The sequence below is a fragment of the Bufo gargarizans genome, chromosome 5, assembly GCF_014858855.1.
Source record: "Bufo gargarizans isolate SCDJY-AF-19 chromosome 5, ASM1485885v1, whole genome shotgun sequence".
Lineage (NCBI taxonomy): Eukaryota > Metazoa > Chordata > Amphibia > Anura > Bufonidae > Bufo > Bufo gargarizans.
Window position 1 is genome coordinate 467,617,815 of NC_058084.1, and position 15,589 is coordinate 467,633,403.

General features: G+C 49.2%; 1 protein-coding gene across 3 annotated transcripts; it reads right to left on the reverse strand.

Moving 5' to 3' along the window:
- Positions 1 to 3,472: 3,472 nt before the first annotated feature.
- Positions 3,473 to 14,627, reverse strand: LOC122939122. 3 transcript variants are annotated; one of them, XM_044295117.1, is made up of 5 exons: positions 14,554 to 14,627; positions 12,826 to 13,218; positions 10,698 to 10,825; positions 10,084 to 10,124; positions 3,473 to 3,499 (listed from the first exon to the last, which is right to left on the reverse strand). In XM_044295117.1, exons 1-4 carry the CDS (start codon positions 14,603 to 14,605, stop codon positions 10,095 to 10,097), a joined length of 603 nt encoding a protein of 200 aa, XP_044151052.1. In that variant the 5' UTR covers positions 14,606 to 14,627; the 3' UTR covers positions 3,473 to 3,499; positions 10,084 to 10,094. The 3 variants fall into 3 exon arrangements, with proteins under 3 accessions (XP_044151052.1, XP_044151051.1, XP_044151050.1); XM_044295116.1 differs by lacking the exon at positions 3,473 to 3,499 and having other exon boundaries at positions 10,009 to 10,124; XM_044295115.1 differs by lacking the exons at positions 3,473 to 3,499; positions 10,084 to 10,124 and having other exon boundaries at positions 10,603 to 10,825.
- Positions 14,628 to 15,589: the final 962 nt, after the last annotated feature.

Below are 15,589 nucleotides of genomic sequence, written 5' to 3' on the forward strand. Positions count from 1 at the left end.
GCGCTCCCCATAACAGTGCCAGTCGCGCAGCGCTCCCCATAGTCAGACGCGCAGCGCTCCCCATAGTCAGACGCGCAGCGCTCCCCATAGTCAGACGCGCAGCGCTCCCCATAGTCAGACGCGCAGCGCTCCCCATAGTCAGACGCGCAGCGCTCCCCATAGTCAGACGCGCAGCGCTCTCCATAGTCAGACGCGCAGCGCTCCCCATAGTCAGACGCGCAGCGCTCCCCATAGTCAGACGCGCAGTGCTCCCTATAAGTGTCAGACACATAGTACCCCTAAAGCAGCGTCATCCAAACACTGCCAGACACACCACGCTCTCAGGCAGTCACACAGCGAGACTGTTAGTTGGGGCCTCACAAAATGGCATCATGGGCGGCAGATTTTGCACACTGTTGCGGTGTTTTCTCATCGTGTTCCTACACAGATGATAATTTATTCATTTGCTCACATTGTACAATCACAGACTCTTTGCTCTAACAAAACAGCCGGAAGGAGGATGCGGCGGTGCAATCCCTGGCGCGGCAGATTCTACCAAATACTGGATGCGTTAAATATCCAATCAAAAAATATTGGACGGTCACCCTGCACCTCTAATGCCAACCTCACTGTATACAAAGCCATAACGCCCTACTCCTCACACAGCTGATGGGCTTGTTCCAATGTATCAGTGTAGGGAAGAGCTATCAGCCTAGGATTGAGCTCAGGGGTGGAGAAACAGAGAACATGGTAGCGCCCAGTGCATCGCCTACACTGATACAATGTGACAGCTGTAAGAACAGGCCAGGATCAGGTTTTCAGCCTCTAACTATTTTCATTCATTAAGAGCAAGCAGAGATCTTGAGAATGTTGAGAAATAAGGAACATACATTAAATGATCATCTTCATCCTATGTAGAATACAGAATAATCTCCACGGAGCACCTCCTGCGGCTAATCCTGGTGCTAAATACACTGATAATATGCCCCACACCGCTCCAAATCCTCTGCTTCCTATAACACAGCAAATAATAAACCTCTGCCAGCCAACAACCACCAGTAGAGGGAGCTCACTACATACAGATTATACAGCCACCACTAGAGGGAGCTCACTACCTACAGATTATACAGCTACCACTAGAGGGAGCTCACTACCTACAGATTATACAGCCACCACTAGAGGGAGCTCACTACATACAGATTATACAGCCACCACTAGAGGGAGCTCACTACATACAGATTATACAGCCACCACTAGAGGGAGCTCACTGCATACAGATTATACAGCCACCACTAGAGGGAGCTCACTACATACAGATTATACAGCCACCACTAGAGGGAGCTCACTACATACAGATTATACAGCCACCACTAGAGGGAGCTCACTACATACAGATTATACAGCCACCACTAGAGGGAGCTCACTACATACAGATTATACAGCCACCACTAGAGGGAGTTCACTACATACAGATTATACAGTCACCACTAGAGAGAGCTCACTACATACAGATTATACAGCCACCACTAGAGGGAGCTCACTACATACAGATTATACAGCCACCACTAGAGGGAGCTCACTACATACAGATTATACAGCCACCACTAGAGGGAGCTCACTACATACAGATTATACAGCCACCACTAGAGGGAGCTCACTACATACAGATTATACAGCCACCACTAGAGGGAGCTCACTACATACAGATTATACAGCCACCACTAGAGGGAGCTCACTACATACAGATTATACAGCCACCACTAGAGGGAGCTCACTACATACAGATTATACAGCCACCACTAGGAGGAGATCACTACATACAGATTATACAGGGAGCTCACTACATACAGAGTATACATCCACTACTAGAGGGAGTTTACAACATACAGATTATACAGCCACAACTAGAGGGAGCTCACTACATACAGATTATACAGCCACCACTAGGAGGAGATCACTACATTCAGATTATACAGCCACCACTAGAGTGAGCTCACTACATACAGATTATACAGTCACCACTAGGGGGAGCTCACTACATACAGATTATACAGCCACCACTAGAGAGAGCTCATTACATACAGATTATGCAGCCACCACTAGAGGGAGCTCCCTACATACAGATTATGCAGTCACCACTAGAGGGAGCTCATTACATACAGATTATACAGTCACCACTAGAGGGAGCTCACTACATACAGATTATACAGCCACCACCTGGTGGGAGCTCACTACATACATATTATACAGCTACTACTAGAGGGAGATCACTACATACAGATTATACAGCCACCACTAGAGGGAGCTCACTACATACAGATTATACAGCCACCACCTGGTGGGAGCTCACTACATACATATTATACAGCTACTACTAGAGGGAGATCACTACATACAGATTATATAGCCATAACTAGAGGGAGCTCAATACATACAGGTTATACAGCCACCATATCATCTATATGTAGTGAGCTCCCCCTAGTGGTGGCTGTTTACTTTGCATTTAGTAAGGTCCCCCTATTGGTGACCTTACTATGTAGTGAGCTCCCCCTAGTGGTGGTTGTATATTCTGTATGTAGTGAGCTCCCCCTAGTGGTGTTCGTATAATCTGCATGCAGTGAGCTCTATCTAGTGGTGTATTCAAATAAGGGTGGCTCTACTTAATAGAAGGAGCTCAAACCCAAATCAAAACAAAGAAGTCAGACATGTGCAGCCAGTCTGACATCTGTTTGCAGTGAGCTCCCCCTAATGGTAACTGTATATTCTGATTACAGTGAGCTTCCCTCTAGTGGTAGCTGTATAATCTGAATGTAGAGAGTTACCCCCCGTGGTGGCTGTATAATCTGTAAGTATTGAGCTCCCCCTAGTAGTGACTGTATAATCTGTATATAGTGAGCTCATTTTAGTGGTGGCTGTATAATCTGTATGTAGTGAGCTCCCTCTATTGGTGGCTGTATAATCTGTATGTAGTGAGCTCCCTCTAGTGGTGACTGTATAATCTGTATGTAGTGAGCTCCCTCTAGTGGTGGCTGTATAATCTGTATGTAGTGAGCTTCCTCTAGTGGTGGCTGTATAATCTGTATGTAGTGAGCTCCCCCTAGTGGTGGCTGTATAATCAGGTGATTTTCCTATTTCATGACGTAAAGTCATGATTTTATTAAAGACACGGAGGCGAGTATTGCTATTCTCCTTCTTTACTCTGACCAATAGCAGCAAAGATAAAAAATAAATATTGAACATTTGAACAGCCCCTCCCCATAGTCCCAGTATAACAGGCCACTCCGCCTGCAAATCCTCCTCTTTCTTTGTAACTCAAGTCCGAACATCCAACAGAACCGGAAAAAACCAAGAGTCCCAGAACATCATGGAACAACAACCGCCTTCCATTTGGAAGCGAAACGGGAAGAGCCGGAAACAGCGCCGAAGGATGCTCCTCGTCCTGTCCACATCAACCTAACGGCCGGAACCAAACTGCCGACGACGTAGACCAACAGACACCGCACACCGGGCCGGTCTCAACCTGAAAAGGTGGAAAAACAGAAAATGACAGTAACAAAATAGGGACACGGTATCCAAAATCAACTGGTTGCGATAAACCTACTCAGGAAAACACAGAGTTAAGATCAACAAGCGTATGACAGCAAATCAATACTATCTGCAGAACAAACATCATTCATAATAATAAACATACATATAGGGAGGGAAGTCAGGGTGGGCAATACTCGCCTCCGTGTCTTTAATAAAATCATGACTTTACGTCATGAAATAGGAAAATCACCTGATTTTATTACAAGACCCGGAGGCTCATATTGCAAGTTCAAAGTTAAGATAAATTCTCAATGATTGATGAGAAAATGTGAGGACCTGGCCGAAAGTAAAATTCTCTGAACGTGGATACTCTGGACCAGCCCGCCAATTTCAAAATGTCCTCCAATCTGGCGCCAGCCACCGCCAAAGAGGTAGCGGATGCCCCCCTAGCAGAATGCGCCGAAAAAATGGAAGTGTCCACGCCCGCCAATTCCATGATCCACTTCATCCACCTAGCCAGCGTGGGAGTGGTCACCGGGGCAAAAGGGCGAATGGTAGAGAGGAAAAGATGAGAAAACTCCCGTGATCGATGAGGGGAAGTGCGAGCTTCATACTCCTTAAGGCATTCGACCGGACAGAGAGAAGGCGAGGCCGGGAAAGCCGGATAAGCAACTGAGCGTATGTGAGACTTGGTTCTCCTAGAGATGTCAAAGGAGACCCCCTCCGGAGTATACGAGCGGGCATCATAATCCAAAGCCCGGACGTCAGACACCCGCTTGCAGGAGATTAGACAGAAAAGAGTGACAAGCTTTGCCGACAGTTGCCGTAAGGACAGGTCTGAATTCTGAGGCCAAGAAGATAGAAAAGAAAGAACACAAGACACGTCCCAAGTAGCCGAAAATCTAGGCCTAGGAGGCCGAGACATCCGAGAGCCACGCAATAGACGGCATACCAAAGGATGTTGCCCTGCAGGAGTACCGTCAAACCCCTGGTGGGACGCAGAAATGGCCGACCTGAAAAGGCTGATCGTGCGATAGGCCTTGCCCTGGTCGAAAAGAGAAGACAGGAAGTGCAAGATCTCCGTCACAGGTGCCGAAACGGGATCCAAGTCCCTAGCCACGCACCAGCGATCCCAAGATCCCCAGGCAGATCTGTAAGATCTTCTGGTTCCTGGGGCCCAAGCGTTCTCCAACAGGACTCTAGCTGTTCCCGAAACTCCCGGGACCTCCCAGGGTCCCCTGAAATTCGACACGCCAACAGGCGCAGAGATCCGTCCAGGAGGAGAGGATGCGGCTGGAGATTCGGACCTCGGAGGAGAGTCAGAGATGTCGGGAGCAAGTACGGGGTCTCTATCATCATCTCCAGAAGGTGAGGAAACCACGACTGGGAAGTCCAAAACGGGACCAGCAGAACCAGATCCGCTGAATGACGGCGTACGTGAATCAGGGTCCTGGGGATCAGCTGGAAGGGGGGGAATGCGTAAAGCAGACCCCGCGACCAATCCTGTAGGAACGCGTCCACAGCTTCGGCCTCCGGGTCCGGGCGCCAACTGTAGAAACGTGGTAGCTGCGTGTTCAGGCGGGAGGCAAACAGGTCGATACAGCAAGGCCCCCAAAGAGACGTTAAGGAACGGAACACCGCTGGATCCAACTGCCAGTCGCTGGAGTCGGAGAGATATCGAGAGCTCCAATCCGCCCGAATGTTCTGGACGCCCGGAAGATATTCCGCCAAGACCATCAAGCCCTTGTCTAGACAGTAGTCCCAGAAATCCTTCGCCAACCGAGATAGGATGGTGGAACGTGTACCGCCCATGCCGTTGATGTAACGCACTGCCGACACGTTGTCCATGCGAAGTTGAATGCAGGCCTTGGCCGTGTCTCTCGTGAAACTCTTGATTGCAAACGAACCTGCCAACAGTTCCAGCGCGTTGATATGGAATCCCGCTTCGTCCGCTGACCAGCCGCCTCCGGTTGAGATCCCCTCGCAGTGAGCACCCCAGCCCGACAGGCTGGCATCCGAATCCACCACGAAGTCCGGGCGATGACCGAAAATAGCCTTGCCGTTCCAAGCCTGTAAATTGTGGATCCACCAGGATAGCTCCTCCTTGGTTTCCTCGTCCAGGGAAATCCAGTCCGTATAGGAAACCCCCCTCCGGAGATGGAAAATCTTCAGTCGCTGGAGGGCCCGGTAATGTAGTGGGGCTGGGAAGACCGCCTGGATAGAAGAGGCCAGAAGGCCTATGATCCTGGCTAGTTGACGCAACGGGATCTGGGAAGACGACCTGGCTCTGCACAACTCCTTCCGAATGGACCGAACCTTGGTCGGTGGTAGGCTGAGAGTCCCCGCCATGGAATCCACCAGAAACCCCAGGAACTCCATCTCGCGAGCCGGGGTGAGACAGGACTTCTCCTGATTGAGAAGGAAACCCAGATCCAACAGGAGATCCATCGTCCAGCGAAGGTGATTCAGTAACACCGCATGATCCTGAGCCATGATCAGGATGTCGTCCAGATAGACGATGAGGCGAACTCCCCGACTGCGCAGCCAGGCCATAGCAGGGCGCAACAGCTTGGTGAAGCACCACGGAGCAGAAGAGAGGCCGAAAGGGAGGCATGTAAACCGCCAAATCCTGTCCTTCCAAAGGAAACATAGAAGGTTCCTGGACGCGTCCTCGACAGGGACGGTAAGATACGCGTCCTTCAGGTCCAACTTGACCATCCAATCGCCCACCTGAAGTAGGTCCCGCAGGAGATGGATGCCCTCCATCTTGAAATGGCGGTACCTGACGAACGCGTTGAGAGCGCGTAAATTGATGACGGGCCGAAGCTGGCCCCCTTTCTTCGCCACCAAGAAAATGTTGCTGATTATCGCACCAGTGGATGCCGGAGCCGGCTCTATGGCCCCTTTGCGGAAGAGCTCTGATAGCTCTGAGTCCACAAGTATGCGGCTCTCTACCGACAGCACTGCCGGGTGTGGGGGCGGGATGGATAGGTGAGAAGATGTCAGCTCTATGTGGAAACCCCTGACCGTGGAGAGAATCCATTGGTCCGAGGTGATGCGCGACCAAGCTCGAGAAAAGAGCTGGAGTCTGCCCCCTACACAAACAGTTGAAGAATTGAAATGAGGCATCGGTCTTACCATAAGGACGTCTGGAACCAGGGTTTCCTCTGTATCCTCTAGGCCTCCAGGATCCTCCCCGGGAAGGGAAGAAAGATGATGTCTCCCGCCTCTGCTCCTGGAATGCAGGTCTCTGGGAGAAGGAGCCTCTGCCCGTAGCACGGGATTGGAAGTGGGCACGGCCGGACAGACGGCCCCTGAAACTGCCGGCCCTGGTAGAGACCCTACCGTGAAACACCCGTTTCATTGAACTCTGGGCCTTATCGAGTGCAGTAAAGGCACCAACAAAACGGCCTAAGTCCTTAATAAAAGACTCGCCAAACAGTAAGCCCTGGGCCTCCTTACCGGCTTCAGTGAGCGCCAAGTTGGAGAGTTTAGGCTCAATCTTGAAAAGAATGGCCTTGCGCCGTTCAATGGCCAGGGACGTGTTGACGTTTCCTGCCACGCAAATTGCGCGCTGCACCCACTCTCGCAGCTCTAGAGGGTCTACCTGTTTACCCTCGGCCTTGGCAGCCTCGGCCAAATCAAAAATCTTTGCCAGGGGGCCAAATATGTCCAGGAGCTTGTCCTGACAGGCACGCAGGGCCGACTCCAGACCCTTCCTCGGATTCCACCCAGATTTGGTGAGGAATTGGGTCATTTTAGGGTCTACCGCTGGAGTCTCGCACACCCTGTTGGGAATTACGGGTCTGGGGCATTCCGCCCTAAGCTTGTTGCGCGCCTCTTTGGAGAGGGGGCAACGCACTCGGGCCTCCAAATATTTGGAGACATGCTCCAACGGCAACCATTCCGCAGACCGAGGGTGGTGTAGGGAATCCGGGTCAAAGAGAGGTTGCCCTGATGGGTCCGTCAAGGACGCGTCTGCTGCCGAAAGCATGGAGCTGCACCCGGGTAAGGGGTTTGAATCTATGACCCCAGAAGGGTCGTCCTCTGCCTCCTCAAAGGCGTCACCTAAAGCCTCCTCATCCGAACCGACTTCAGAGCCGGACGCTACATCCTGTAGTGCTCTAGCACTTTTCCAACTGCGCGTATGTTCTGCCTGACGCGTACAGGCTCTCTTGCGCGAACCCAGCGCGCCAACATTGGTGGAGACAACGTCACCAGTCAAGCGTGTTCTGGAGGCAGGCCCTGGCCCGGTAGGTTTAGAAACCGTAGCGGGCTGTGGGGTGGGAGAGGCAGCTGGATGGGTTGCAAGGGCTTGGGCAATAGACTGGGAAATGACCGAAGTCATTGATCCCATGGCCGCAGCAATCACATTAGATAAGGTAGTTTGAAACACCAGGGAAGGATCCGCAGAGGGTGTCCCAATATCACAATCATCCCCAGAAGGGGTTAAATCAGCTGAGGCATATCCTCTTCCATAGGGCCCTGCCCACTGAGATCTGTATGGGGCATTATCACACAGCCCGCCTCTATATCTGTAGTGAAAGGGGTTAAACTGAAAACTAATCCTACCCTAAGTACTCCGCTGGTGAGGATTTTCCCCAGCCAGGGAGAGGAACTAGAGTGGGGGAGAAAACCTGATAGAAAAAACAGGAGCCGGTAAGCAGGGAGGCCGCCGAGCACAGGAGCCGGAGAGCAGATGCAGGACAGTGCGCGCCGAGACTACGGAGCGCCGCACTGAAACCGGAAGCGGAAGCGCCCGAGATCTCGCGAGATCTCGGGCGGAGCGAAGCGCGGCAAGTAGGAGCGCCGGCGGCAGGATCAAAGGTGAGCCGCGGCGCGAAAGATAAGCGGATGGGAAAGGGAGACCGAGGGGAAGTGCGCAGTGCGAACGGCAAGCAGGGGAGAGAGAAAAAACTCAGTCAGATGACAAAAGTAAAAACCCTGATAGGGAGAGGTACAGACAGAAGGGGATGATAACCCCAAAGGGGATAATCGGACACACAGGGTACCCCTGAACACAGGTCACCAGAGCTGTGCTAAGGAATCACACAGCAACAGACAATGGAGATCCCATAAAACAACCTGCAAACAATAGAGTATCACATAAAACCCAAAAGGGAAAAAAAAACTACAATAAGAGAAAAACAGTAATAGTAATCAGACAAATATCACAGGTACTTATCTCTGCGGTCAGCAGCAAAGAAAGAGGGGGATTTGCAGGCGGAGTGGCCTGTTATACTGGGACTATGGGGAGGGGCTGTTCAAATGTTCAATATTTATTTTTTATCTTTGCTGCTATTGGTCAGAGTAAAGAAGGAGAATAGCAATATGAGCCTCCGGGTCTTGTAATAAAATCTGTATGTAGTGAGCTCCCTCTAGTGGTGGCTGTATAATCTGTATGTAGTGAGCTCCCCCTAGTGGTGGCTGTATAATCTGTATGTAGTGAGCTCCCTCTAGTGGTGGCTGTATAATCTGTATGTAGTGAGCTCCCTCTAGTGGTGGCTATATATTCTGTATACAGTGAGCTCCCTCTAGTGGTGGCTGTATAATCTGTATGTAGTGAGCTCCCTCTGGTGGTGGCTGTATAATCTGTATGTAGTGAGCTCCCTCTAGTGGTGACTGTATAATCTGTATGTAGTGAGCTCCCTCTAGTGGTGGCTGTATAATCTGTATGTAGTGAGCTCCCTCTAGTGGTGGCTGTATAATCTGTATGTAGTGAGCTCCCTCTAGTGGTGGCTGTATAATCTGTATGTAGTGAGCTCCCTCTAGTGGTGGCTATATATTCTGTATACAGTGAGCTCCCTCTAGTGGTGGCTGTATAATCTGTATGTAGTGAGCTCCCTCTAGTGGTGGCCGTATAATCTGTATGTAGTGAGCTCCCTCTAGTGGTGGCTGTATAATCTGTATGTAGTGAGCTCCCTCTAGTGGTGGCTGTATATTCTGTATGTAGTGAGCTCCCTCTAGTGGTGGCTGTATAATCTGTATGTAGTGAGCTCCCTCTAGTGGTGGCTGTATAATCTGTATGTAGTGAGCTCCCCCTAGTGGTGGCTGTATAATCTGTATGTAGTGAGCTCCCTCTATTGGTGGCTGTATAATCTGTATGTAGTGAGCTCCCCCTAGTGGTGGCTGTATAATCTGTATGTAGTGAGCTCCCTCTGGTGGTGGCTGTATAATCTGTATGTAGTGAGCTCCCCCTAGTGGTGGCTGTATAATCTGTATGTAGTGAGCTCCCCCTAGTGGTGGCTGTATAATCTGTATGTAGTGAGCTCCCCCTAGTGGTGGTTACTGGCTGATGTAATGAGATCATCACTGCAGGCATTAGATGCAGTTCTGTGTGGGGCTTCCTTTTTCTATAGGCCTCATAACGTTTAGGTCACCCAGTAACCAGCAGTCTAGCAGATGCTCTTCCTCAGGTTTTGGAGCGGACATTGCTGTTTTTGGTGCACAGTGCGGTACGATGTTAGAAGATAGAAATCCCAAGTTCCCAACCATTAGATACTGGATAAAAAAAGTTTATTTCTGTAATTATTTTGCTACACTTTTTAAAAAACAAAAAACATTTTCTCTTTTTACCATTTTCATCTTCAAATAATTTCAGTCTGATATTTTCTGACCTGTAAAACAGACGGAAAAATTCAAAAAACTGTAAATGCTGCTGTAAACTGGAGAAGTGTCTGTAGATTCCGGTCAGCTGTAAACTGATAAGCGGCGCCCCGACGGCAAGCTGCTCCCAAAGGTCGATCAGGTGTTAGTGTGTGACTAGCGAGATACAGAGAGAGACTCTGTAGACCCCTCATCTTGGATGGGAGACGGCAATGTAGGGATTCTTTACAGTAACAGCAGGAAATCGATGTCCAATGCTATTTACAAGCCACGAACGTTGTGTGCCCGTGGCCGTATCACTTGAATGGGTCCGCAATCGCAGAGCTGCGGAACGGAAGCACGGAACGGAACCACACAGAAGCTCTACGGATGTTTCTGTCCGTGCCTCTGCACCCCCCAAAAAATAGAACTTGTTCTAAGTTTTTGGGTGGTGCGGACGCGTCACGGACCCATTCAAGTTGAATGGGTCTCGATCCGTCCCGGCCGCCGCACGGATGCACAACGTTCATGTGCAAGAGGCCTAAATGTCACGTCTGTGGTGTATGTGTGGACAATGACGTGGATGGTGAGGAGAGGACACCAACCTGTCTCCACCACGTACAGTGCAGACCAATGATAAGCAGAATGAAAATGGCCGCGCACATTCCTCGTACAGCCAGGGATCGGATAGCGCGCCGTCCATCGTCCTCTTCATTATGGGAATATATCAAGTCTAAAAAAAAAAACAGGACATAGGAGAAACTGGTGATATATGTATCCGCTCGCCCACAGAGATACAAAGTCAGGGCATTCCGAGGATATGGAGAACTTCAGGATAGCAATTTACTCATTTTGGGCTAAAAATCATATTTTCATGTAATTAAAATTCCAGGAATAACAGGGGCTCGGGTCTGGGACAGGAGAGAGACACGTGCTGCCCAAGTGTTTAATTTATAATTGTCTACATTGTAACAAACCCTCAGCTATGAGACTTATTGGGCCAGGACAGGTTTCCAGCCTTTAAACACAAATGTTTCCATTCCCTGACAGCATGCAGAGATGTTTAAAAGCTATGGGCACCTTTGAGGCTATTTTTTTTTATTCATTTTAGGCAAAAATATTTTTTATTAAAAATATTCAGCCTTACATGGGTAAAAAAAAATCTGTCTGTTTGCAGAGTATCACTTCTCTGTCCCGTCAGCTGACGGCTCATGTGAACCCTCATCTCTGATCTCCTGACCTCATAAACACTTTAGCTATAATAAATGTTTATGGGGTCAGGATATCAGAGGTAAGGCTTCAATAAGACGTCAGCTGACGGGACAGAGAAGTGATACTCTGCAAACAGACTGATTTTTAACCCTTGAAATTCACAAATGGCTGAATATTTTTAATAAAGACCAAATGGAAAAAAATTTTTTAGCCCAAAATAAGTAAAGTGCGATCATTAAAAAAATAGCCCCAAAGGTGTCCATAGCCTTTAAACATCTCTGTGTGCTGTCAGGGAATGCAAACATTTGTGTTTAAAGGCTGGAAACCTGTCCTGGCCCAATATGTCTCATAGCTGAGGGTTTGTTACAATGCAGACAATTATCAGCTAAACACATGGGCAGCACGTGTCTCTCTCCTGTCCCAGACCCGAGCCCATGTTATTCCTGGAATTTCAATTCAAATAATTTAGAGGAGGGGCAAATCGGTAAAATGTGAGCTCTCACAGCTGAAGGGCTCGTTACAATGTATCGATTTAGGTAACAACTAGCAATTAGGAACAGTTGCAGTCAAGTACCTCGCGGCTGTCTGGGCGGCAGCTGGCTCTAGTTAAATTAATGAGACCGCACGGTTTAGGCAACTTTCACACTTGCGTTGTTAATTCCGGTATTGAGATACTCTGCCGAATCTCCATACCGGAAAACAACAGCGCAAGTGTGAAAGTAGCAGAGCGACTAAGGGTACTCTCACACTAGCGTTAGAAGAACTGCCTGCCGGATCCGGAAATCCGTATGCAAACAGATATCAGGATCCATCTGAGAAATGCATTGAAATATCGGATCCGTCTCTCCGGTGTCATCCGGAAAAACGGATCCGGTATTTTTTTTTTATATATCCTTAAAGGTCCCAGAAAACTGGATCCGTCAATGCGGCAATTTCATGAACACTTGGTACCGGATCCGGCATTAATACATTTCAATGGAAATTAATGCCGGATAAGGCAAGTGTTCCGTAATTTTGGCCGGAGAAAATACCGTAAAAGGGACGGAACGGAAGACATCCTGATGCATACTGAACGGATTGCTCTCCATTCAGAATGCATTAGGACAAAACTGATGCGTTTTTTCCGGTATTGAGCCCCTAGGACGGAACGCAGTACCGGAAAAAACTTTAACGCAAGTGTGAAAGTAGCCTAAACAGCGCAGTCTTAGTGCCGCATCGCAACCGCGCAAGAGTCCAGGGCTGGAAACAGATGTGTGGTGAAGGAGGAACACATTGTAACAAACACCCAGCTGTGTGAGCGGCGCTAGGTCATGATGGCTAGTCACTCTCTGACAGTAAGATCCTGACAGAGTCCCTGAAAATAAGGAGGTCCCTGAAAATAAGGAGGTCCCTGCGGCTTTTGTGCTTTGCACCCAGAGGATGGCTTACGCTGATACATGGTAACAAACCCCCAGCTGTGAGGATGAACATTTTGAAACATTGTTACATGAGTCAGAACAACTCTTTCGGGGGGCTTCATACCCGGGTCGCTGGATGTCGCCTCAGGGTCGTCCACGACCAGCATCATGGATCTGCTTTGGTTCAGCTCCTGAAAGGTCACCGTGTATCGCCCCGAGTCATTCCGCTGGACGCCCCTCAGCAGGAGGGAGGCATTTTCTGGGTAGAAGACCACCCTATGCCGATACCTCCCCACCGAAATGTGATACTCGTTGCAAATCCTCAGGGTCTGAGATGTCTCGGTGCCGCACGTTGTCATCTCTGAAAACAGGACGATAGAATTGTCATGGTTCCAGGTGACCTGCAGAGTGGTCGGAGGCTGAGCGAGGCTGTACGTGACCGGCAGAAGGACAGAGTCACCAACGAACCCCTGCACCGGCTCTGAGGGGACCGTGATATTTAGGGCTCCGGAGAAACCTGTAATAAGATGACAGGAATTAGCAAGTCCTTAAAGGGGGAACCGGGGTCCCTGTTTAGGACCTTATCTAATAGCCAGAGTGTCTGCCAAGAGTGTCTCTCGCTCTGGAGGACCCAAGAAGTCCATTCACATGTGTATGGCGTAATGCTTCATTTCCCCTGTGGTGGCGCTGCAGAGAAAGTGAGCGCGTGCTGCCCTGACTGATCGCTTTGCTCCTAACAATCGCCATTCCTGCTGCTGAAGGTCAAGCAACCAGTAGTTCCGTGTGGGGGGCACTTACTTTATCACAGTCTGGGCTGGAAAACCTCAGCAGCTCAAGTTCTAATGGTCAGAAATCATAAGAGCCGACTTCTGAGAAGAGACATTTTGAAAAGGATGCACAGCTCGCCCCCTGCAGAATATTTGCCCTGATTCCTACCCATTTATATAGGACATGCCCCCAATCTATTGTAGTACATATGACCCTTCATCACACCCCATAATGAATACAGACCCCAGAACACCCTAAAAAACGCAGACCACAAACCTCAGAAATATAGACCCAGACACCATAAACAGAGTCCTTCAGATCCCCTAAATATATAGACCCCCACAGACCATCGATGTAGAGTCCCCAAATCAGAGCCCTAGAAGAATACAGACTTCAGACCTTAAATCAGACCCCAGAACCCTGAAATATAGACACCAGACCTTATAAACAAAGAGTCCCTCAGACTGCATGAAAAAGACCCTCTGAAAGGGCCCCCAGAGCCCATACACCTATAGAGACCCTAGACCAGAACACTAGAAATACAGACCTCAGAAGGATAGACCCTCAAAACAAAGAGTCCCTCAGACTGCATGAAAAAGACCCTCTGAAGGGCCCCCAGAGCCCATACACTTATAGAGACCCTAGACCAGAACACTAGAAATACAGACCTCAGAAGGATAGACCCTCAAAACAAAGAGTCCCTCAGACCTCACAAATACAGAGCATGTAAATAGACCCCCAGAGCCCATACACTTATAGAGACCCCTGTAGGAAAATACAGACCCCAGACTAAACAACCTGAGACCTCTGAAATATAGACCCAAGACCCCCTAACCAGAGAGACTCTCAGACTGTATGAATATAGACCCCGGGAGCCCGGACACTTATAGAGACCTCTAGAACATTACAGAGTTCGACTGCCCCTTAATACAGACACCGGACTCACTTATTAAAGAAACCGGACCCCCCTCCTAAATACAGACCCCAGACCAGATCCCCGCTTTTATCCCCCCCCCCAAAAATGAAGATTTCATGTGCACATATGATTCCTGCCCAGGTCAGTGCGGGGCACAGGGTCACTTACTGATCAGAAGGGCACAGAGAGGCAGAGGCGCTGGCAGCGGAGCAGGCTTCATCTCTGCCGCTCACCGACTGCAGGGTCAGGAAATGGATTGTGCTTTCATTTTCTGCAGACGTCGCTCAGACTTTCTATAGACAATACGTAGTCAGAGACTGTCCTGTTACATGTGCGCTCGGCAGCTGAAGGCGTCTGTGCTGGTCCCATGTTCTTATGTGCCTGCACTGCTGAGAAAAAGGATGTTTTGCAAATGAGCCTCTAGGAGCAACGGGGGCGTCGCCATTACACCTAGAGGCTCTGCTCTCTCTGCAACTGCCGCGCCCTCTGCACTTTGACAGGTCCAGGTGTGATGATGTTTACACTGCCTGGTCCTGATTAATGCTCGTTAGCAATGATCGGGCGGTGTAAATGCACTGCCGATTACCGGATGAATCAGCAAATCCGATCGCTTGTGCGCACTCAAAAAATGATCATTTACCGCTAGCAGATCGTGCCATGTAAACGCGATCTCCTGCCCGCAAACACTGAGTCCTTATGGGGAAGAGCAATGACATTAGCGATCATTGCTCCCCATACTGTGGAGGAGATCACTACATGTAAATGTGCCTCCTCCACCGGCGATCAGCAGATTGTCGGGACGGAACGCTTCTCTCCCGACAATCTGCTGTAATATGGCCCTGTGTACAGGGACCTTTAGCTGGAGTCCCTGATCATTCAAAAAAGCGGATCGGCGCAGCTTTGACCCGACATGTGACATGTCGGGTTATATGTATCGCAGATTTTTGAACGCTATATTTTGGACTAATGGGCAAGTGGAAATTTCCTGTAATATTTGTTGATAATCTCTACTCTAATGAAATTGCATGAAGGTGGTGGCAAGTGTAAAAGATGGCGTCATTTTATATACCGTATTTTTCCATTATAAGACGCACTTTTTCCCCCCCGAAAGTGTGTTTGTGTCAGGGTGGATAAAAATCTATGATTTTTTTTTTTATCGAAAAAATCAGATTTTTTTAATTTAAATTGGAGTTTTTAATATAAA

Bases quoted from the DNA above. Each gene is read 5' to 3' on its own strand.
- LOC122939122 (XM_044295115.1), bottom strand. From the start codon at position 14,605: ATGAAGCCTGCTCCGCTGCCAGCGCCTCTGCCTCTCTGTGCCCTTCTG. The intron at 13,219-14,553 runs GTAAGTGACCCT...ATCTTATTACAG, and splicing joins TCTCTGTGCCCTTCTGATCA to GTTTCTCCGGAGCCCTAAAT. The intron at 10,826-12,825 runs GTATGAAGCCCC...TTTTTTTTTTAG, and splicing joins GGCGACATCCAGCGACCCGG to ACTTGATATATTCCCATAAT.